At 41.7% G+C, this 25,026-nt stretch overlaps 1 protein-coding gene across 1 annotated transcript in view; it reads left to right on the forward strand.

The window, feature by feature from the left end:
* Nucleotides 1-25,026, forward strand: part of unc5ca (unc-5 netrin receptor Ca) — a 195,982-nt gene that overhangs the window by 135,228 nt on the left and 35,728 nt on the right. The window contains 5 exon segments of the mRNA XM_080035209.1: nucleotides 9,710-9,835; nucleotides 9,837-9,894; nucleotides 12,443-12,610; nucleotides 12,934-13,098; nucleotides 17,177-17,233. Of these exon segments, the coding sequence (XP_079891335.1) occupies nucleotides 9,710-9,835; nucleotides 9,837-9,894; nucleotides 12,443-12,610; nucleotides 12,934-13,098; nucleotides 17,177-17,233 (574 nt within the window).

Here is a 25,026-nt window from a genome sequence, read left to right on the forward strand (position 1 = left end):
TCCCGTATATATTTGTGCACATGTATGGTGACCTTTTCTTAACCTGTACAATCTGCGCAGTCTGTCCGGTCCTGGCATGTATTGTGTTATGGTGTGGTGGGTGGCTGTAGTAAATTCCCCGCAGTGGTAATGGGCAGCAGGGTTGTCCTAATCACCTCCCAAGTGTAGTAAGGATGCTGACAGAAAAACTAGGACATATGGCCAATTAAGACAGGGAATGTGAAATAGCACGGACATAGGTGAATTTCACACTTCACGCAATCAATGCAATTCAGAGGCAAAAGTTGTCATTAACAACTGTTCCTGACTATACAGTCATATCCACTTAAAAACAATGCCAGGCAACTAATCAATTTCTTAGGGCTGTATTTATTTTCCTGTCTCTCATTAAAGTGTGTTCTAATGTATCCTTTCCGTCCTTTATTATATCACCCTGTTCATCCGCTTATGTCTGTCTGCCTAACTTTTGTCTTAAGTTAGGCAGACAAAGTAGCTGTTGCCCCCTAATTCCTCAATCATGTTTTCAAGCAAGTTGCAGTTCTGTGCAACCTAACTGGAGATTGTTTTGAATATCCTCAGAGCAAACAGTCTTGGAAAAACAATTCAAGGAGGCAACATGTTTTGGCGTAAAAGATAAATTGTCTTGTGAATGCTTAAAGGTTCAAGGGATTAAGACTCAATGACTTGAATTCAAAATGGGAAGGTAGATTGTTTTCCACTCAAAGTGAGAAGAGGTTGGAGTGAGGAGTAGCGCTTGAGAATATGAGAGGACAATTATCCCGGATGTTTTGTTGGCACCAAACTGCAGCCATTTCTGTTTGTTAGAATGCTACAAATTGGCAGGTATAGAGAGACACCCGCAGGTGAAGTGAGCAGGAGAAGAGTCTCAGCAGTGTGGAAGAAAGGAGAATAAACACAACCTCAAAGAAACACACAGACTCACTTGTTGCCCTTTTGTAAATCTCATTTAGTTCACAGTTTGTTTGGAAGCAAAGCAACACCTGTGCATTTCCTATCACACTCCGTAGAGAGATGAATTCATGCTGAGATAGTATAAAAATCCTTGTTTTGAGTTATCTACTAAGATTGTACAATACTGGTCCAATATAGAATACTCCAGTTTACAAAAGTACCATATTATACACTCACACCAGGATCATCATAAAAAAAAAATTATCGCTGCAACTCTATTGTTTATGAGTATTTCAATCCCTCATATTAAAGACTTGATTAGAAGTCAAATTGCTCTAAAACTACAATGAGTCCATGTGGTCGGCGTATGTATTCGCAGTGACCACCATGAAAGAGGAGTAACAATACACACTTCCTGGTGTTTCATTTGGTGAATTTGGACTCTGATTCCAGTGTTAAGTGCTACGTTTATTTGACACTGACTGAGGCAAACCTTTTAAAACACACAGGTCCTTCACCATGATGGCTACTGCTGTAATGGTTTGAAACAACAAGGTCCCTTTTTTCATCTTATCACAATGAGCTAATTGTTTTGTCTAAAACGCACACATTCTCGCAAAGACAGTCTTCACCATATTCGTGTGCGCTGTTGGATTAAATTTCTATTAGCTTGCCTCGATTGAGTTTGAAGATTGTTGATTAGCCAGTAATGGCCTTTGTTACTGCACTAATGAATAGCTTGATTACTATTCTACTTAGCTACACATGAGGAGGCGGGCGGGGTGTGTGTGTGCAGCGTGTGCGCATGTGTATGGGTTTGTGTGTGTGTTTGTGTGCGCGTGCATGCATGTGCATGCAGGTGTGTGTGGCATTTGGTTGGTATTATCCTCTGATAACACACAGACAGTTATAGCCAATTGTCTGGGTTTGTGTCAAGAGTGCTGATGGCAGCCGAAGAGAAAGATAGATGGAATGCTCTGCCAATGCTCATCTCTCATTCTCTCTCTCTCTCTCTCTCTCTCTCTCTCTCTCTCTCTTCTGTCCCTCACTCTGTCTGTGCCTATGCTTCTCAATATGCTCTCTCCCACCTGCTCCCTGTTTCTCCAGTCTACTGCCACTCCACTATTGTTTTCTTTTTATTAATTCCTCCATCCCCTCCACCTCTTTGTCTCCCTGTGACCCTCCCTCATATGCACATTCTTTATTTTAATCTTGCCTTCCTGCTTTAATGTCCTCCTTCTTTTCTTGTTTATCCCTCTACTAATTTTTTGCTGACCGGACTGACCTGGCTCTTGAGAAATGGGTTGGCTGCGTGTCCAATTTTTTGTATGTGTGTGTGTGTGTGTGTGTGTGTGTGTGTGTGTGTGTGTGTGTGTGTGTATATTAACGGGTTTGTGTGAGCATGTGTGCCTATGTGATTGTTTGATAATGGAAACAAGCATGCCAATTATGGTGATGTCTCTCTAGATGCCAGTCAAAGCCAATAATAATAAGTGTGGCACATCTGGCAGTAGTGTGTGTGTGTGTGTGTGTGCCTCAGAATGTGTGCTGGTAGGCAGGGCAGGGCAGGGCATGCACATATGAGGGTGGTATCATTGGAAGAGGGAAGAGGAGAGACGAAACTGGAACAACACTTCTCCAAAGATGCATGTAAACGTCTTTACAAAACCTACGTGTAGTATCTGACATGCCTCTAGTAAACAATGTGACTGTCAAGTTAATGTTAAAAAAACAGTAATGGATATCTCTCTGTGTGACTCCAGTGAACGTTAACCAAAGGCAGCTTGGACAAGCCGTACAAAAACATACGATTTCCTACACTCAGACATTTTGCCACCATACATAATCCCATCAGCAGATAATAGGATTTAATAAAGTGTTTGCAAAACAAATGAGTGATATATCAAAGTTATACGACATTAAATTAAGGAGTAAAAAGCTCTACTCTGATCTTCATATTTTTAGGTTTATGAATCAGCCCTCCGGCATCATGATTTGCCTTGCTTTAGACTAATTCCTCTGCATGATTCAGACAAAGATGTGCCAAATCCATTCAGAAAACTTAAAATAAAACTGATTGCATTGGAATGATTAATGTTCAGCTTTTTTTTCTTTTTTTTTTTTAAGATATTTTTTTTGGCTTTTTTATGCTTTATTGATAGTGCAGAGACAGAGTAGAAATAGGGCATAGAGGGGAGTGACATGCAGAGAACGACCGCGGGCTGGAATCGAACCCGGGTCCGCTGCTGGCCGAGGCCCATGGGGGGACGCCCTACCAACTGAGCTAAGGGCGACCCTTTGATGAATGTTCAGCTTTTCCTTAAAAAAAATAAAAAAGTTAAAAAAGTCATAATTCCACTGTAATAGCCCTGTGGTTGGTTATAGTTGTATGCTTAGACGCAAAGCCAACTTGCTCTAACTATAATACCTGTGTCTGTCGTGACTGTCCCTATCCTATGATGTCGAATATCTCTGTCTCAGCCTCAAAATGAAGTGACAAAGCTGACTGCAGTGAGTTGTGTGGGTTTGGGATTATTGAAACATGGACACTCTCTCCCCGCCCACACAAAGGTAGAGTAATCACTCCAGCGGCTCTTTAACCCACTCATCTGTGGTCTTATAGGGACCCAGATAATATAGCTAATCAAGGGGATAATCCTCAGCCAGGAACATATTAACACTGATTCACAGGATCAAACACCGGCTCACTCTCACATACACACATGCAGACAGTCAGCTTGATTTCCCCTGCCTGTCTTTGATTGCAGAAATCAGATTTTATTGTTAATGTTCTATTTTGTGTCTTCATCATGCTCTTACTCTGCCCGCCGCTACTTGGAGAAATTAATGTTGTGATTCAGTGGCAGATTCTATCCACAGAGCCTGGTATCTCTGCACTGTTATCAACTCCCATATGAGAGTCTTTGTAGCGGCTCGACAAAGCATGTCACATTTTAGCATTTGTCATAGATATTATTTGCTTTTTTATCTCACTTCTTGCTCTGTGGTCTGCCATTTGTTTTGCCTTTGCAAGATTTACACTGTGTTTCTCTTTGTGACACAGTGTGACTTTGATGTACTCGCTCTCAGTAGCAGATATGCGGCAACACATTGCGTCTCCAAACAGTTGGTGATGCTTTCCAGTGCAACCAAAGGGGGGAATATATTTATATATAAATCTCTATATATTGGCCTACTTTTATCTTGCACCACATGCAGCCAAGACTTTGTTCCATTGCCAAAGTAAGATGCATATCTTACAAGATTGTGCAATACATTACACTTTTCTTCTGCCTTGAACTAGCACAACATGAAATGGGGCATTGGACGAGTTAAAAAACATATGGAAGTATTAACATATTTGAGTTTATCAATCCTGAATACGCATAGAGTGTATTGCAGTATCTAGACAAAACAAGCAATTACATTATTATGAACAAAATAAATCCAAATGTCCTTTGTCTCGCATTCAAGGACACAACGTTTTGAAATATACCTGTAGCAGAATAAATCTTTCATTTCTTGGGAAATTGTGTACAGCAGAAAGAAAAAAATATCAACAAAGCGCAGTCGTGTAAATGATCAGACAAAAACAAAGCCTTTATCCCTTTGAAAACAAAGCCCTTTGATTTCTTTGTCTATTGGAAAAAAGAACGGACTCTCCTTGATTCTTTTTTTTCAAATCCTGTTACAGTTGAAATAGAGGGCAAGAGTATTGCTCATGTTTGTGCACATATGCTACTGATGTCTTGTGTGTGTAGTGTTTTCACACGCTGCAAGCATTTTGAACTCTATCCACACAGGCATGTATGAAGCTATTATTTCATATCACTACTGGCAATAGAACTAAGGTTAATAGGTGGTGTGTGTGTGTGTGTGTGTGTGTGTGTGTGTGTGTGTGTGTGTGTGTGTGTGTGTGTGTGTGTGTGTGTGTGTGTGTGTGTGTGTGTGTGTGTGTGTGTGTGTGTGTGTGTGTGTGTGTGTGTGTGTGTGTGTGTGTGTGTGTGTGTGTGTGCACATGTGTGTGTTTGGAGCCAGGTAATATGGGGGTGAGAGTTAAAATAACAAATACACATTCTCCCCTGGGGTTGGCTTGATCCAATCAGCCACCCTCTGCCATTCACACACACACACACACACACACACACACACACACACACACACACACACACACACACACACACACAGGGTCTTCTACACCAGCTGTGGCTAATGATGCGGTGGTGGCGGCAGTATAGCCACCACATGTGTTCTCTTTGTTTGAGCCCAGTAGAGCCCACATCAGTGACGTCTCACATGCTTCAACCTTCAGACATCATCAAAGACTACGTGGCTATTTGCAGTGCCTCCAACTAGAGTATTAATAATAGTGTTATTATATTTTGCTGTGAAATGATCTTGGAGAAAAACATTATTTTGGAAGGACGTTTTGTCCAACAATCACTAAGCTCACTACACATTGATGGGATGATGCATGAACTGATTGCTTGAAAAAGGTGTTACATAAATACATAATCCCTACCGTGTAAATCACATTTGCTATGGGTATACTCTGGCCTCAACACAGGCATACTATTTTGTGTTGCTTGTGTTAGCCCTGCGGTAGAAATTGCCAGAGTAATCATGTTATAAAGCAGAAGCTTCCCCAGGTTAATTAGAAGAGGACTTTAAATGACTTTTTTTTAGAGTTGGATACAATGTTTGTGTTCATAGGTTTATTGGCAGAGTTTGAAAGAATTAAGGAACTAGGATGCAATATGAATGGTTGAATACATGGGAAAAACTAGAACAGGGATTATGATAAAACAAGAGATGACTGGATGCACGGTAAAGTGGATTAGGGGATGAATTGCATTGATTGAGCCTCTGATATTTAATGGTCATTGCATCGTGTTGTTCAGATATAAGAAATGATGTTGATCACTTCACTCATCAGTTCTCATACATATCTAAATTCAGCTCAGATATAACTTGTTGTGTCCTATTGTTGGTTTCTCATTTTTATCAATCCTGATTGTGTTTGAAGTGGAACATTCAAAGTATAAATCAGGCTTTGCCTGGTCATATTTTACTTGTAGATTTACATAATTTCTCAAATTCTAACACTCATCATCCACATGAGCAATGAAGACTCCCAGTCTACTTCAATAGTTCACTCACCTGAAAAGTGTGATTAAGCAGTAAATTATGATTGTTATTTAAAAGGTTCCGTTACTTAGCATTACAATGAGCAACATACTGGTTTATTCCAGAATGTCATTGTGCTTTGTTTGTTGTTGATGTTGACCTCTTAACCATCAGGTTAAGTGTCCATGCTGTGTTATGGTAGAAAAATGATTGAATCATTCCCACAGTCTTGCCTTATTACAAAATAATGTTATTTCATCACGTCAATCCAGGGATATGACATAGACCCTGCTATGTGCTTGCTTCTCTGGATGAGCTCATACAAAAATGCAAGATTTTTTTTTAAAGAGAACATTAGTCGTTTTAGACATTGAGCCTTTTCATTACGTTTGGAAAAGCAAAAAGGAATAGAGTGTTCTGTAGGTGGCAAAGACAACCGCACTACAGCAATCCAGGACCAGCTCCCTGGATCAAAGAAAGTGAAGCTGCTACAGAGCACAGTGGGTGTGGATATTCCACCACCATATCAAATCACACTATTTCTACACAAGCCTGTGGCGGCAAATAAGGCCACAATCAAAGATGTGCCTTTGCATAGGTGTATCTAGCAGGACATCTAGGCAATAATGCTTTCTGTTTTTCTGTGATGAACAGTTATCAGAAGTAGAAGTATTCAGAATGTGTGATGAGGATTGCCCAAGCTCCCCTTGTCCCCTGCAAGAACATGTGCTGACGTAAGAGAGACAATGGGAGGAACAGCGAGTGGTTAGTGTGAGGAAACGGTAGAGTTCAGCCCTGTGAGTCCACGGAATCTTTTGCCTCCGTGAGAATGGTGACTGATTTCCTAACTGCAATCAGGTGTGTGTGCACTGATTGGCTGATTGAACCCAGGTGTGAAGAGATTATATATGCCCTGAGACCCCAGTGCTCTGTGCTGCTCATTGTCTCACCGTAAGAGGTAGTGAGAGGTTGTATCCTAGTGCCCTCTGAGTTTAAGGGAAAATAATTGTTGAAGTGTTTGTCTGTCCGTTCAGCTGCTTGGCAGTGATGGTTTTGTTCTCACTTTAGTTTGGTATTTTAAAGTAGCCTGTGTGGCTTTTTGCTTTCTCCCCCTCCCCTTCTTCGCTTTAGTGATTCAGTGGTTATCCCTCTGGGGATAACTTTTAGAAACCCCTTGGTCCGCATCTGTGTCCCAAACCCCTCCCCCCTTCCCCCCAGTCCTCACAGGTTAGGAATCAGGACACAAGGTCTGCAAACAGATCAATGGACCCAACGCTGCATCTATGGCTCAAAAGTGAGGCCTTGGATGAATCCTAGTAGGCAGTGTACATCTTGCTGACATATACTATCCAGTGTTTTTCAACCCAAATGCCAAAACATATCAGTTTTTTATGGCAGTGCCCCATACAATAGGGTTGGGTCAATGATCTTGTGTTATGAATAGTTTGACTCTTTCTTCTTCTTGGCAATAAACTTGTTGGCCTCCAAATAACACTCTTAGGTCCTGGCATTTAGTTGCCTGTCCATGTATGCAGATCATGTATATTTATATGGGTATATACAGTCTGACCAGTGACCTTAGATCTCTGACAACTTCTTTAACCATCATGGGCGTGAATAAATAAATACATATCCATATAACACGCATTGCATTTGCTTTTCTTTGTGAGAGAGCAGCTTCACTATTTTCTCTTTTTTTACAGAACAAGGATGAACTCCTTGTATAACGATTTGTGCTGTGTACATATACAGAATGTGTTTTTGTTTGTGTCAGTGCTTTTTTTCTCCAGGATAACCTTTACTTTGTAATATAAACTAAAAGGTCACACAGCATCTCACTTAAGATTGAGAATTCAGCGCTACAGTGGGCCCCGTGGCCAAAGAGCACTGCTGAATCTCATAAGGTCCGCGAGGGAAGCGGGGATAAGAAAGTGAGAGAGAGAGAGAGGAGAAGGACAGCCGAGCCTGAGCACGCAGTAAACTGAAGACTAACACTGAGTTTCCTCCTTTCTGCATCTGAGATTTCCATTTCCTAATGCGAAGGGAGGAGGAAATTAAACAACCTGAATTAAACAACGCGTCCTGGACATTTATGTGGCTTCAATAAAACCTGGACAGGCTGAATTTATGAGGGTTTGGACCAGTATATACAGCACTCAGGAAATGTGATTATGCACATAAACAGGATAGTTTCCCGCTGTCCCACCCTTCACCCAAAGTACCTTGCGAAAGCATATGTTTGGGATATGTCCCTCTTTTTTACACTTCCACTCCCATATTGAGTATTTGCTATTACAACTGCACACATTCTGTGACTTTATGCGTAACAAGTGTCCAATATGCAATATATATAAGTTCAAATTATTCAATACAACATAGACAAAAAGACAACCATTCTGGAAAACTGCCAGCATTTAAAGTGCAACATGCACACCTGTATGTATGTAAATAAGTAAGCAAGGATAGTATAACTATAACACAAATAATGCAGTAAATGTGATTAACAACTATAAGGATATAAAAAACATAAATAATCCCTTGCCAGTGACCTCAGTGGTAATTATCCCTAGTATAAATAGGAGGTCTGGGATAAAGTTTCAGCACAAGGTGGTCATGAATTGGAATGACTGTTGCAGGGGCAGTGTGTGTGTGTGTGTGTGTGTGTGTGTGTGTGTGTGTGTGTGTGTGTGTGTGTGTGTGTGTGTGTGTGTGTGTGTGTGTGTGTGTGTGTGTGTGTGTGTGTGTGTGTGTGTGTGTGTGTGTGTGTGTGTGTGTGTGTGTGTGTGTGTGTGTGTGTGTGTGTGGATGCTGTTCCTGTACTGTATGTGATAGTGGAGGGTCCGGCATGTAACAGTTTCATTATTCATGAATTTATTTATTTGTTTACATCATACTGAAAAGTACATTGATTGTAATTTTTGTTTACTTCATTTCTAAAACATATACTGTATATTGTATATGAGAATATTTCTGGCGTTAGGTTTTGCTGCTGCTTACTTCAAGATAGTCTTGGTATTCACTCTCCAGAGCCTCATCTCCTTCACATATCTATTTATTTACCTGCATTTCCTGTTGTGACATATTTCCAAAGCTTTTCTGAGATAACATTTGGAAGACAAGATTACAACAGCATCCTATCATAAGTATAGTTCCATGTCCTCTTTGTCATCTGGAAAAGTTCAACATGATTGTAGCCTACCAACGGCCCAACTGGATTCAAATCTTTAAAGACCGTTACACAAAACCACAACCAAGTTTTCTATTTTGTTTCCTTCAACTCTCCTTGTATCACCCATTGCTCTCAGAGTGGATCACGTGTGACGACAACACCAATGTTGTGATCTTATCATTCCCCTCAGCATGCTAGTGAGAGAGCTAGTGGTTGCAAAAGGCAGATAACCTAAATAGAATGAATAATTGTTTATCTGCGTTAATTAGTTTGGTCCACGTGGCAGGAGCCAACATTTCCACTTTATTAACAGATGCAGCTCTAGAGTGTCATTAAACAACGTTTTTCTGTTATAATTATTTGGTTAGCAACATTCTTCTGATCTTTTTCTCTCTGTATATAGAGTTCATGTCTCTCTCTCTCTCTCTCTCTCTCTCTCTCTCTCTCTCTCTCTCTCTCTCTCTCTCTCTCTCTCTCTCTCTCTCTCTCTCTCTCTACCAGGTGGAGTGGTTGAAGAACGAGGAGATCATTGATCCAGCAGAGGACAGGAACTTCTACATCACCATCGACCACAACCTTATCATCAAACAGGCGCGTCTGTCAGACACGGCAAACTACACATGTGTGGCCAGCCAAGAACATAGTGGCCAAAAGACGAAGCACTACAGCCACTGTTATTGTTTATGGTGAGTTTGTGAGCAGGGTTCTTCTGTATGCAAAAATGCAAGACTTTTATCTGACAAAATTCGTATTACTCAAACTGTTACGTGTTATCGTGTTATGGTTGTCTGGTTTAGTGAGTGTATGTGACTGATAATTTGTCTTATATGACACTATTTTTTTTAAACGTATAGCTGCCGCCGCTACCCAACAATGTATCTGATGAGCCGAGCCAGCACCCATCTGCCACATGAAATTAGCTCCCCTACCATGCCAACACGCTCTCTTTGTGATTGGCCTGATATCACCACATGACCCTTGACATCACCCAATTAAAATCCACCAATCACGCCTTCAGTTTTGAAATGAGAACACTTGGGCTGTCCAAATGTCTGTCTTTCACCATCAAATGGAATTGTGCAGCATATGGCATGATAGCAGCTGTGAAAAACAACACTATCTGAAAAGCTCAGTCCTGAAATGGTGTTAGTTTGTTTTTCAGTCTCTTCTTTTTCAGTTTTTAGAAAAAAAACAGAAGAAAAATTGTGTTGAGAGAAGGAAAATGCCTCACAGGGCTTGTCTCACTTTCCTTTCCCCCCTTCATTTTACCAAAATGCCAGCCTGACATGAGCGGACAGAAACATTTTTGAGGAGACACAATGTACAGCAGAACCACTAACACACACACACACACACACACACACACACACACACACACATGTTTCTCTCAAATGTAACACACAGAGTCTATTCACTATGGAGGAGTGTTTCAATCAAGAATAACTGTGCATGTGTGCGTGTTTGAAAGCAGACGGCGAGCGATGCAGTGGTTTGACACTGATGTATCCTCACAGAAATAGATTGTTCAATCTGTGGTTCAATCTTCTCGGCTCGGCGAAGGCCCGGCTGACACTGTTGACAAGGTGAAATAGTAGTGGAAAAAACAGAGGAACATAAGGAAAGGAAAAGGGAAATGGACAGGGAGACAGGTGAGGAGGGCGGAGAGGTGGAGGAGAATAGAGTGGGAGAAAGTGAGTGGGGAAAAAAACAACCTAAGAGAGTAGACAATGCAAGTGACTGTGCCTGATTTGACTGGTTACACCTCCTCTGATGAGTCATTTCTAATTGGACGTTGGGAAAAAAGAGTGGGCACCGTCCACTGGGCTGAGATGTCGAGATGCAGAAGAGGAATCCCTCTCCGGATGTCAACTTTCTCTCTCTCTCTCTCTCTCTCTCTCTCTCTCTCTCTCTCTCTCTCTCTCTCTCTCTCTCTCTCTCTCTGTCTCTCTTTGTATCTGTGTGACTCATGCTATCTTTATGCCGTAATTTTATTCATTTTTTTTCACTGCCTGTCTCTCTCATCTGCCCTTATCTTCGTCTGCGCTGTACGCTGCCACATTTTTGCTCATGAAAAACAACAATGATTCAAAATAATGAAGCAACCGTCCAGTCCGAATGTGACAGTGTGCAGGGAGAGCTTAAAGAGGTACAAAACAACGAGGGAGAAAACAACAGGGAGAAAGTGGAGAAAGTTACACTTGAAGTCAAAGAGAGAGAGAGAGAGAGAGAAAAGAAAAAAACATGAAAACATGAAAATCCACATGGATATTTTGGCCAGCGAGGATTCTCAGGAACCTGGATTCCTCTCATTATAGGTTTTGTTCTCCCTGTGCTCAAGGTTATGGGTTAAGTTATTTGCAAGCAGCATGACAGCATGTGAACAGTGGGAGGGAAAAAGTGCTATATTAGAAGCGGGGTAATCAAAAAGAGTTTGTGTTTGTGTGTGTGTGTGTGTGTGTGTGTGTGTGTGTGTGTGTGTGTGTGTGTGTGTGTGTGTGTGTGTGTGTGTGTGTGTGTGTGTGTGTGTGTGTGTGTGTGTGTGTGTGTGTGTGTGTGTGTGTGTGTGTGTGTGTGTGTGTGTGTGTGTGTGTGTGTGTGTGTGTGTGTGTGTGTGTGTGTGTCTGTGTGTGTGTGTGTGTCTGTGTGTGTGTGTGTGTGGTTTTGGTGTGCAGAACCATCCAGCTGTTCTCACTAATCTTCAACAAACAAACCCTCCTAGCATATGTGAAACACATACTGACTCCATCAAGACAAATGGTTCAATTAAATCAAACATCACACTAAAATCCGAAACACAAAATATTTATTTATTTTATCACAGACCTATTTTGTAGAAACCTTGCAGCTTTCATATTAGCATGTCCATTTAAAATTAAAGGGCCAATTTGAGCCTAGTGAGTTTGCAAACAAAAATACACACAAAGTTAAAATGAGTCGAAATACATAATGGTTCATGGCAGTGGCCGATGTCTAAAAGTAAACTTGAATTCACCAATCTATGAATGTATTTCATTTATTTTTTATTAACCTTGTAGTTGTAGAATGTAGTAAATAGACCATTTCTTGTTGTGTGGCTGTGTGTGTCATGGCCTTTTGAATACAACTTTTTTCATTTGGGCTGATATAAGTAGGCAAGTTGAAATACTAATAATAATGTGTGTTGCTAAAATGGCTGCTTGAGCGTTTATTTATGAAGGTATTGATTAGGTTTACCGGTCTCTCTCGTTGCCACAGTGAGCGGTGGTTGGTCGACGTGGACGGAGTGGTCGGTGTGTAACATTCGTTGTGGGCGTGGCTTCCAGAAACGAACGCGCAGCTGCACTAACCCCGCCCCTCTGAACGGAGGACTGCCTTGTGACGGACAGGCCATCCAGAAACTGCCCTGTACCACTCTGTGCACCGGTAAGTCAATTATTGTCTATTGTATTCTTGTCCTATTTTATCCAGATTTATTTAGTTTGTGCTATTGGTACACTCTATATATATACATACCGTGTCCACTCCACTGTATCCATACATTCCTTAATCCTTTTTCTCCATTGTGCTATCCTACTCTGTGACCTTCTCATACATTCCACTTATATTCTTCTTTTGTACTTTCTTACCCAGTATATATAATTGGGGAACTTATCGTTTCATTTTTCATTTCTTTCTCACTCCATGTTTTTTCTTTTGTCTGTTTCTCATTCTATTGTCTCCTTTTTCCCGTGTGTTCTACTGTATAGTGGACGGTGTGTGGACAGACTGGAGTAAGTGGTCGGCCTGTGGGACAGAGTGCACCCAGTGGAGAAGGAGGGAGTGCAACAACCCAGCGCCTAAGAATGGAGGAAAGGACTGCGACGGGCTGGTGCTCCAGTCTCAGAACTGCACAGACGGCCTCTGTATGCAAAGTGAGTTGACGGTGATGAATCTTCCACAGCGGAAGCATTGACGTGTCTCTTTGTTGCGTCATGTATCATATCTAACCATGATAAATGACAATGCCAATTCAAACAAATGCCTTGCGGTGTGTCTGCTTCGGATGGCAGCTGACTTGAAAGTGAACACAGGCCCGTAGATCTGGCATCTGGCCATTGGAGGTGGTGTGATGCATGGTCAGATTTTAAGCAAGGACCTATAGTGAGTCGAGTGTAACGTGTCAAATGAATGGGTGGATTTAAAACTGTGCGTTAAACTTAATAAATGAAATTAACCCACAAAAGCATCTTTTTAAATAGTAGTTAAAAATATGCCAAAAAAAGCTGTCCTAATTGAAAAGAAGAACAAAAACGTTTGTCAGAACATCGATCCAATTATTGACAACTTTGTTAGACAAAGCAAGTGTCAGTGATGCCCATCCAAACCAGTCAAGTCCACTTTGGCAGGCTTGCCAACATAGTGGTGCTAATATGTTTTCCTTTGAAAACAAGCAGTCCTTCATACTCTTATATGGCATACTGTATGTATAAATAATTTTGAATTCATTGCTTTGTCATCTTTGTCATCTTTTCTCTAGCTTGTATGTGTATTTACAAGTCTGTGTTGCAGAAAGCTGTGTGTGGGGTTTTCAGCTTTCTGCGTATATTTTCTCTTTCTTGACATCTTCTTCACCCTTCCTCTTCATCAGTCCTCCTGCTACTCTACTCTACTGCATTAAGTGTCCTAGTGCCATCTTTTCCCTTGCCTCTTTCTTTCGCTCCCTCTGGTTTTTGACAGTGATGCACTCATGCGTTGCCTTACACATGTACTTTATTCATCAGGGCCGATGTTTGGGAGGGGTTTCTGAATGTCATCATGATTATCCTTACTTTTTTCCCTCTTATTGTGTCCATTACTCAAGTCAAAAACATCTGTTTCATAGGGAAGGTAATGACAGATGATGTGGAACAATCATCTGACACCAGTAAAAAAAAATGTGGTCAATTACAAAACTTCATGGAAAATCTGGGCTGAATCATCACAGCACAAATATAGCAGCAGCCATTTTTCCAAGGTGGAGGCAATTATATTTGTTGACTTGCTTGTTACTCCCTGTGCTCAGAATAATTGGCAGACAAGTATCTGACGTGTAGAGAGAGAGAGAGAGAGAGAGAGAGAGAGGAAGAGAGGGAGAGAGAGGCATGTGAAGAGAAAAGGTAAAAACTGAAAAATAGTCATTTTTGAAGCAAATGCACATACACACACTTGTGCTTGTAATTATGCCATCAATTCTCATTAGTCTTTGTTTTCATACAACACGGAAGCCATAGGGATTTTTCCTCAATAGTAAAACATTATTTTTGAAAATCAAATTATGCCATAGAAAAGGAATAATAATTTCAGAGGTGAAGTCAAAAGCTGTGTGTTCCTGCCTATTGTGGCTTGGGAACGGTAGAAAAATGTCATCCCACGGAAGCATTCCTGGTAAAATGAAAGGTTAAATAGATGAAATAGTAACAATTATCAGCATTGTCAGTGAGCACAAAGCGTTCAGCAAAGTGAGCTGTTGATTGTGTGAGGGACTCTTGGCTGCAGCCTGAGGGCAGTGGATTGAAGTGATGATTTAATAGATGGTCTCTAGCGCCATTAATGGAATAATATCGTATAATCCCTCAAAAAGCTTTCCAGCCCGTAGGCACATTATTGACAGAACTTACTGTATATGCAGAGCCCCTGCCTGCTCCATTCACAGTGTATTATATACTGTGTCTGGTCCATCACAAGGAATTCCCTGAGGCAATTGAGGCATGGCCACAGAAACTGCATGGGATAAGACCTAGAGAGGTATAGATTTAGGCTCATTTCCCCTGATTGATTTTCTGTCTTTAAAATAACTCTACAGACAGTGGTTTTATGTCAGCACTAATGTTTCAGCCGTTTCCTGTAGCATTTACAGGAATCCCTGATGTGTGTGTGTGTGTGTGTGTGTGTGTGTGTGTGTGTGTGTGTGTGTGTGTGTGTGTGTGTGTGTGTGTGTGTGTGTGTGTGTGTGTGTGTGTGTGTGAGTCTGTTTTAAAGCGATTCCTCCTTTACCATTCTTCCATTTGGTTTACGAATGGTGGTCTTTACACAGACATGACAAACTAACATTTTAAAGTTGCTTTGCTTATCAGTAAAGCACAAAAGTCCAGATAATAAAGTCCAATTGACTTTCTGCTTTGTTTTATGTTGGATATGTCTTTCTCAATTTAAACATGGAATCATAAGGTTTCCATTTATTTAAAAACAAATAAACTAAAGACAACATCTAACAATGATAAGGTGCTGGTTTTAAAAAGTAGTTACTTTTAGGCTTTCAGGGTTGTGAATGAGCTGATAGCGCTGTGTCAATGGAGAAGGGAGTTAATGTTTAAGGTATAGGGCTTTGTAATTGACTATGTGCTCCAAAGGCACTTCACTGCTCTTCCTCTCTTTCTCGTCCTCCTGGTGCTCTATTCATCTCTTCCATCGCCTCGCTTCCTTTTATCTAAAGCTGTCCTGTTAAACCCTGAGAGCTAGAAATCATTTTGACCCCACTTGTGAACCGCGTAGAGTGCCTCCTCTCTTTTTTGTGTTTGTGTGTTTATCTGCCAGTTATCAGCATGAGTCTGTCTGTATGTGTGTGTGTGTGTGTGTGTGTGTTTTGACAGAGATTATAGGTCTTTCTGTTTTGTTCTTGTTGTTTGTGTTACTTTATTTAACTATTGACCTATCAGCATTTTTCTGACACATCGATCAGGATTCCTGAAACAGAATTCACTCGGTGCAGCACTGTGACATCTTTGAGAGCATGCTATTTCACTCACTCACTACCTACTGTGTGTGTGCGTGCGTGTGTGTGTAACCACAGTAATCACTAGAGGATGTGGGCTGTTATGTAACCTCAGTGTTTGGATTGAATGTTGAATGGTGTTTGTGTTGTATTATACAAAAACCATCAGCAGTGTCAGCAGGTACACTGCGGAGCATCAAACGAGCCATCCTCACTCTGAAAAGCTCCTTTCTTCCCACTTTTCTTTCTTCTCATTGTGGATCCTAACCGCTCCACTTTACCGTATACTGTTCCTTTCAACTGCATGTTCGCCGCTCTCCAAATGTCTGTGTCCTCGTCTTTTCTTTTAACATAATACTTTTGTTACTAAATCATTTCCGCTTCATTTCAACCGCCGTGGTGTTTTCCTCTATTTGTTTGATCAATCGTTGTTCTAATTAGAACGTGATAAGTCCCTGTCATGGCGCGTTGCTCCTACTATCGTTGCTGATTCGCACATTAATCAGCGTGACATTTGTTTGAAGCATTCGTGTAAAAAAACACAGTCACTTGCTAAGTCATTTAATACAATAATAAGAAATCAGATAAAACGGTGCTGAAGCATAATAATCCATGCCACTAAGCCTTTTGAATTATGTAGCGAAATTTAAAGTAACCTTAAAAGTTCTCGAGCAATGTAGCTGAGGCTGAGCCCACCTGCATATAGCTAAGAAGCAACACCACCACATCATGCTTGTCAACCATACACATGTGTTACTGTTTGTTTGTGTATATGTTTTGGACAGCACCTCACTTAACCTCGTCAGTGTGTCTTGTGCATCCCGCTGGTCTTTGCAAGGAGCTTTTAAGCTCCTTGTTGCTGCGTTGCCTTTATCAATTATACACCAGTGCTTCAATTATAGATCAGTGCATCAGCAGCTTCATCTGTGTCATGGGTCTTCCGTCTGATGCGACTAAGTGGACCACTCGGCATGACACAGCAGTAACATTCCCACGGACAGGATTTCGTAATATCCTTTTTTTGGACAAGGACAACTTCATATAAGATAGCAAAGCAAGGAAGACGCACACAGAAAGATACACATATTTTGCATGTCTGTCCCAAGCATTTTTGAGTTTGCCTTGTCCTGTTTGTTTGTTTGTCCCTTTTTATTTGACTTGTTTGTTTGATTTTGATTGTTGTGTTCCTCTTCCTTCCTCCCTTCCTCCCTTCCTCCCTCCATCCATTCCACCATCCCCTCTTCCTTTCCTGTCTCAAGGTTCATTTTTTCAGAAGTCCACTGAGCCCAAAGAAAACAGTGATTTGGGAGTCCCATGTAAGTTGATGTTTTTATGTTTTATCATCATACACTTTCCTTTCGTCTTACCCATCTTGGTGTTTCTTCCTTTTGTTGCGCGTTGACATTTGGCTCATACTTTGTGTTTTCTTTGTTTTTTTGTTGTTGTCTCAAGTCATTTTAATCACTTGATGAGATGTTAGCCCTTGTCTTGAGATCTGCTCCCCTCTTGACTTGTGCCATCGTTTTGCTGTGCTGATCGAAAATAAATCTTCAAACAGTAACTTCACTGGTTCAACAACTTCATCCCGCTGTCAGACTGAGGAATCCATCAGTATATAAATCATCCAAATCCATCAAAATAAGAGTTTAATTTCCCAATTCAAAATCTGGGTATTAAAACAAAATCCCACAGTCATGTCTTGAAAATAAATGCAGCATAGTGGTGACATATTCCTTTAATTATCTTTATTCTTTCCGTTTTCCTGTCTGAGAGCAGTGGATCGATCCAGCACCAGTTTACTTTGATTCACAATTTGTGAGTCTGTTGCAGCTGTGGTCATTTTGGAGAGTAGCCAGCCGGCTTTGGAACAGTGCCAGACCAGGCAATTTGCCTTAGTTCTGAACACTTGCTTTGTGTTTACAAGCGTATTGGCTCACTTAGAACTCAGCGGAGCGTGCTGCAACTACTGTGGTGAGAAAAGTCAAGCAAACGGTGATATAGTGTATAGCATCAGGTTTATTTTCAATCAAGAATAGCAAGAATTCTCCGCGGAGAGGTCACCGGTTCCAACACACGTAAGTATGTTACAAGAAGTGACGAATTCTTCCTTAAAACGTCATGTATTTAAGGAAACTCTGCCCCCCAGGGGGGGAGGCGTCCAACAATGGTTCGAAGGGGAGACAGGTAGAGAGGCAGACAGTTCTAATGTACCTACTTAACCATGGGAGGAGTTTGGGCATAGGACAATAGGAGTAATTGTGAATAAGTTAAACATAGGCGTGGCTGTCCGAGTGGTCGTTGGGCAATCTACGTCTCAGTTTCAGTCACAAACAAACATGCAGTATATCCAATTACACTTATAAGTCTATATAAAACAATGGCTAAGTAAGCATTCCAATATCTGAGTCTAGAGATATATCATATGCAAAATCTGCTACCACACTCCACAATTTTTTTTTTTTTTTTTTTTTTTTTTTTTTGTACGCCCAACAGGCATGCTGAGAAAAAAGTAAAACTCAAATAAAAAGGCATAAAAAAAAAGGAACCAAAGTAATGTGAAAGGCAAAAGCGAAACCATAGCAGCCATAAAATGGTAAAGAAATAAAACCTCCACAAGGCAAGTTAGAGGAAAAAAAACTAAACCATAACCCAACGCTGGCCAAAAAAACACAAACAGAAACTTGATCAATGGGAAAAAACCTCAATAGGCGTTATAGAGGAAAACATTAAACCAAATTTCTGTGTAAAAGAAACAAAACAAAAGTTTAAGGCGAAAGATACAAAGAAAGCTGAAACCAAATAAAAAAACGATAAGGCAAAATAGTCCTAGAATGCCTTTAAAGTTCAAAAAAGTCCCAAGGGTAGCAGACAGGCACGGACATGCAGCAAAAGCCACCACTGGAGGCAAAAATCAAGTTCATTGCCATCCGACTAAGGACAAACCTTCGCTTAAGGTCATCAAATCTCGGGCAGCCCAAACTGCCAGGTTGTAGGGAATAGGGGAGCTGTGGAGGATGTGGGGAGCTGATGGCAAATTCAGTCATCAGGGTGGTGGCTGCGTAGTCGGAGGAGTGGGAGGGGTTGGGGTTGTTGGTAGGGAGGGGGGGGGGGGGTTGTGGAGCGGGGAGGGGGGGGGGGGGGCAGACATTTCCATCAGGTCTGAAAGCATGGAGGGCGCACACTAGTGTGAGTGAATCCGGGGAGGGGGGCATCCGTGGTGCAGGTTAGGCAGCCGTTGCTGGGGGAGGTGGGGGTCGTCTGGCTCTCCTTGCGTCATCTTCCTCGTCGCTGCTGGTGCTGGTCCAGCTGATGTCATCTGGTCCATGCTGGTGGGCTGTAGTCCTGTAGGTGCCTCTCGTTCCGTTCGCTGTGACTGGCATGGATCCAGGTGGTCCGTTTCTGCAACCTTCACGGCCGTCATGGAGGAGAGGAGGAGTTGAAAGGGTCCCGTCCATCGCTTGCTTAGTCAGAACCTTCGTCTGGGAGCCTTGATCACAAAACCGATCCTCGGGTGGTGGCTGGTCGTGGTAGTGCATCTTTCACCAGTCTGTGGAGAGCAGAAAGAGAGGACAGGGGAGTGACCGTGATAGTGACAGTTGACAGCAGGCGTGCTTAGAAATAGCATCAAAAGGGTTGTCACTAATGTGTGTGTTGGATGCAGAAATCACCGTGAAGCCAACTTGGCCTTGCTCTGAGGCCAAATGCCGTGAAGCAGAGACATCCACCAAAGCTCCAGGTCTGGAAGGGACAGCGGAGGCGCCTTTCAAGTCAGGACAGGGGGAAACATTGCTGCATACACTGTGACGCATAGAGGAGAGAAGGATATTGTTCAAATATAATCAAAGAGACAGCGACATGAGGTATCAACATGGCAAATTGAGAAAAGCCCACTAAATTAGTTTAAAAAGGAAAGAAGATAACACTTATAGCAGAAAGTCAAAACCATAAAGAACAACAATGTTGACTTGTCAAATAAACAAAGTGATCTTACCTTTTGGATGCAGTCATCAAGCAAAACGTAACCATAATAAACTTACCGATCGGACCTGCAAGGCCAACAATGTAAACTGTGGTGAAACATCAACAAGTTTGCAGCAACATGTTGATAATGTGCAGCAAATAAAACAAAACAAATTACAAAGTTAGTTGTGTTAAAATGAGTTGTGTTAGGATTTAGGAAAACCACAGAATGTGAGAAACAGTAAAAAGAAACATAAAAGAAAACAGGTATAGCAATAGAATGAGATAAGCATATTTCCAGGGAAATAATCAGCACCTACAAGAGTCGGGAAGCAAAGATGAAGTTAGTAGCAAAACAAGAAACAAGTTTAAGCAAAGCTTAAACGATCGCTGCGCGCAACAGGAAAACTGAAATACACACCCAAGTGTACAGAGTTAATCCAAACAACAACAAAAACACAAACATACAAAAATCAAGCATTCAAAAATGCCGGCAGCAAGGTGACCAATTTGTCTAATGGTCAGGCAGACGCCAGAGTTGTCACACACAACACCGAGAGAGAAAAGGAAAGAAAAACAAGCCAACCGACTGATTTTTGGCAAAACCAGAGATCAGAACTCTGCAGTTCTGAACAACCAATATTAACAACCACAACAACAGGAAACACTAAATCCCTCTTTCTCTCTCCCCCTCTCTGGGACAGACCATAGAGAACTATACAAAACATTTCTTGCTCGGTGCAAAACACCAAACATCCCACTGTCAACAAAACAACCAAACAAGAGGGCCAACCCTGCCCAAATGCAATTTCCACAAGAAAGGGAAAGTTTCAAAGGAGTTAAAACCTGCTGGAGAAAAAGGACATTAGTATCATATAAAAAAACAGATTTCCTTGAACGGGGCAAGGCAGCAATGCAAATGAAAGCGTTGTAGTAAAAGGCATAGAGGGTGTCTATACCGTAAGGGCAATCAGTGGCAAGGGCAGCTAATTGTGTGGTGTGCAAAAGGTGTCGATGCATCTGTGTTACAAAGCTAAAGAGATGCTAAAGCTAAAGAGACGCATGGGGGGGCATTAACATTCGACTGTGGCTGAAATGGTCAGTAGGCTAAGCAATCAAGTAGACTAATCAGCTACTCTAAAGGTGGCTGCGCATTTTTATCTGTGGTTTAAAGAGATGTAATTGAGGGAGTTTAGCTTGAACCAGGAAAAGTAGTTTTTAAAGCAGAAGAACTAGTCCCCTTTCTAAAAGGAGGCTAGATGTAACCAAAATTAATGCTAGAAACGTGGCAAAAGTGACACATGCATGTATACAGGCTAGGCCAGCTAAGACAGCAAAAATGTGAGTAGCCTTCTTGCTACAGAGGATCCATGTATACACAGGAGGTGTAATCAAGGCATTTGTTAACAGAGTCATCTTAGGTGGCAGTATCCCTGTCTTGTTGAAGGGAGACAACTGGAAAAGTGTTTGACGCTGCTCCTCTGCTGGAGAGAGCAGCGGAAATGAACATGACGCCATATGAGCCCACAGTAAAATCATCTGAAAGAAAAACACAAAACTAGCAAAAACAAGTGAAAACACGTCAACCAGCCTCGAAGGCCGGCTCCGTTTGCGTGTGGCTGCATAACCTTAATTAACAAAACAAAGGTGGCCTTTACTCTTTTTAAGATGTAAAATGGCAAGGCACTCTGGTCCTAGAAGATGTGAAGCTAAAAGCAAAGGAGCAAACAAAGATAACTAATCAGCCTCTCTAAGGGTGACTGCGCATGTTAATCTGTGGTAACAAGAGCAGCAAATGAGTGAGTCCGACTTGAACCAGGAGATGTAGTGGTCTAAAACAAATTAATGAGTCCCTTTATCCAAAAAGGTGGCTGTTGAAAATAAGATTTATGTTAGAGTCAAGGCATAAAAAGATGTACCCATTCTAAAAGGACAACTCTGGAATATGGGTCAAAGCAGGTTCACAGGCTAGTCCCTCTAAGACTGCAAAAGTTTGAGTAGCCATTTGCAATTGAGGTTCCTTGTTTGCACAGGAAGTGTGATCAAAGGAATTGGTTACCAGAGTCAGCTTAGGCAGAAGGAAGACTGAAAAACAAGTAAAAACAAAATTATTTAAGATTTGGACAAAACAAAAGCATTAAATCAGGCAAGTTCAGCAAACGTTTCACAAATTCCCAAGTTGTCCTCTGCAGGACAACTCCAAACTTAAAAAGGAAAGGTTAAAAAAAAAAAAAAAAGGAGAATGGAAAGGAGCAAAGCAAAGCTGGCACAGAAAATAGGTAAAGGAGGAAACATGAAATCCTACATTTCTCAAATGTGTAAACAAAAACATTACTAAGATGGGCAGCTGTTGCAGAAAGGCATATCCATGAGCTAGTCTATTTAAGACCAAAAAGGTGATCAGGCCTTTTGCCTTGTAAATCTGGTTGACTTGTAGCCTATAGTAAATGAGGCATAGCAAATAGCAATAATGGGTGTGTGCCGTGACCAACCAATATGCAAGTGGGCACGACTACTCCAAACTCAAAAGGAATTAAAAGACAGATAGGCTGCTGAATCTAGACAAGGGGATAGCAAAGCCATCTGAACTGGGAATTAAATGGTAGCTAAAAGACAGACGAGGCCTTAACCTCCAAGGTTGAAGCCAGCATGCAAAAGCAAACGTGTAATGGCTGCAGAATGCGATGAGTTTAGAGCACTGAAAAACAGAAATGCTCTGGGGTGACAGGAACCGTTTGGCACTGGACCTCTGGAGGGAAAGTAGCTGAAACACTAGCCCAGTCATTACCCAATATAGCGAACAAAATGAGTCGTAACTCAGCGGTAGTTGGTCTGAACTCGGCACAGAAAACCAGTAACGCTTCCAAAAAACGTGTCTCTCCAACATCTTTAAGTGCTGGGAGATAACACATAGCGGCTAAAAGCACATAAGTATCCCAAGGCCGCTGAACAAAAGCGGGTTCGGCCGGCCTGGCCACTTCCATCAAGGGAAGTGCGTCCTCAGACATTCTGTGAAGTAATGGTGCAATACTCACCGGGTCCAGTAGCTTGGAGGGCAGAACTGGAACGGGAACAGAGGTAGACGCCACCTTGTTTAACGCAACCACACTGAGGTGTCTCAGGTCTGGGTATAATGGGACGTAGGGCGGAGGCCCGCATGTGGTTTGTGCCGTGGGCATGCCGGCTGCGGCAGCGTGTGTTGTCTCCGGAGCACGTTGTTGTCTGGGGCTCCGGGCGACCTGTAAGCATAAGCCCTGAGACACAAAAGGAGTTACTTTGTCCCCCGCTGGCTGGCACCAATTGCTCCGTCTTGTCGCTTCGTCAAACCATTGGTAAAATGCCCGCCAGTCGGCGCTAAAACAATTTTTACTTTTCATGTGCGCCGTACGGGTTTCCTCTGCCTGCAATTGTGTTCTAAGGTTGATTAGCTGAGTGACGCTGAAGCTACCGCCGACAGGGAAACCGAAACGAACCCATACATGTATTTGAGTCACAGCTGAAAGCCCATAGTGTGCTTTCATATGCAAAATAATTGGCGTATCTGGGATGGGAATATTCTCCCTCGCTTTTTTGCTAGAAGCCTTTCCCATGTTAAAGAAAACCAAAGAAAAGCACACACAAAACTACCAACTTACCTTTCCACCCGGGTCGGCACGTTTTGTCTAGTTAACACAAAGCACAACAGAATGGAAGGAAAAAAGAAACAGTTGCAACCAAACAATACAATAAAACAAAGACAAACAATAAAACACTTATGAAATTTCAAAATTCTTGCTATTTGATCGAAAACAAGCCCCACCAACACAAATATCTTGGTCTGTAAAAGGGTTAACAATTCTAGTTTAATCTCCCAGAAGGACCTGTTTAATAATTCAGGCTTCCCAAGAAAACTAAAATCTCTCTCTCTCTCTCTTTTTTTTTTTTTTTTTGTAAAACACAGAACTCTCCACTGTCAACAAAACAACCAAAATAGAGGGCCAACTCTGCCCTTATGCTATGTTCACAAGAAGGGAAAAGTTTTAAAGGAGTTAAAACCTGCTGGAGAAAAGAAAATTAGTACAAATGAAAGCACTGTCCAGCTGCTTGTCCCGGTCCGTCAACCGAACAAGTAACATTACCCATTACTAAACTACCTAAAACCTTCCTCTCAACCTGCTCAGTTCAACTTGAACAAATAAGACTAATTCGTCAATTCCAGTCCGGTGCTTGGCGGAAGGCCATTCAGATGCATTAACAGTCACACAGCACCCGGGCCGAAGCTAACTCGTGGCTGTTCACTTTGGCGTTCTAGCTTTATTACATTAATGGTTAATTAAAGTTCATGCTCACTACCAAGTAAATTTAAACGGGAGAGTTTCGCTCCGACTGTAGTGTAAAAATTCCTACAGAGATGTCCTTAGAAGTAATCCTTTAACCCAATTGTTGTTGCTTTAAAACAAAACATATTCTCACATACCGATTCGGAGGAGATGACAGAGTTTCCCCACGGGACGGCCAACAGAGGTCCTCTCTGTCCCGAAATGGAAGGCCTGCTGTTGTCCGGTCCCGTGGACCCTCTGCCGGTGTTCTCCCTCCTGGAATTAGCTCGCCAATTACTGTGGTGAGAAAAGTCAAGCAAACGGTGATATAGTGTATAGCATCAGGTTTATTTTCAATCAAGAATAGCAAGAATTCTCCGCGGAGAGGTCACCGGTTCCAACACACGTAAGTATGTTACAAGAAGTGACGAATTCTTCCTTAAAACGTCATGTATTTAAGGAAACTCTGCCCCCCAGGGGGGGAGGCGTCCAACAATGGTTCGAAGGGGAGACAGGTAGAGAGGCAGACAGTTCTAATGTACCTACTTAACCATGGGAGGAGTTTGGGCATAGGACAATAGGAGTAATTGTGAATAAGTTAAACATAGGCGTGGCTGTCCGAGTGGTCGTTGGGCAATCTACGTCTCAGTTTCAGTCACAAACAAACATGCAGTATATCCAATTACACTTATAAGTCTATATAAAACAATGGCTAAGTAAGCATTCCAATATCTGAGTCTAGAGATATATCATATGCAAAATCTGCTACCACACTACTGAATGGCAAATTTGATTTGGTTCTATAGATTTTACCCATCATCCTTGAAATATCATCCAAGTGAAGGATTGAC

This window comes from Ammodytes marinus (assembly GCF_949987685.1).
Source record: "Ammodytes marinus genome assembly, chromosome: 2".
Lineage (NCBI taxonomy): Eukaryota > Metazoa > Chordata > Actinopteri > Uranoscopiformes > Ammodytidae > Ammodytes > Ammodytes marinus.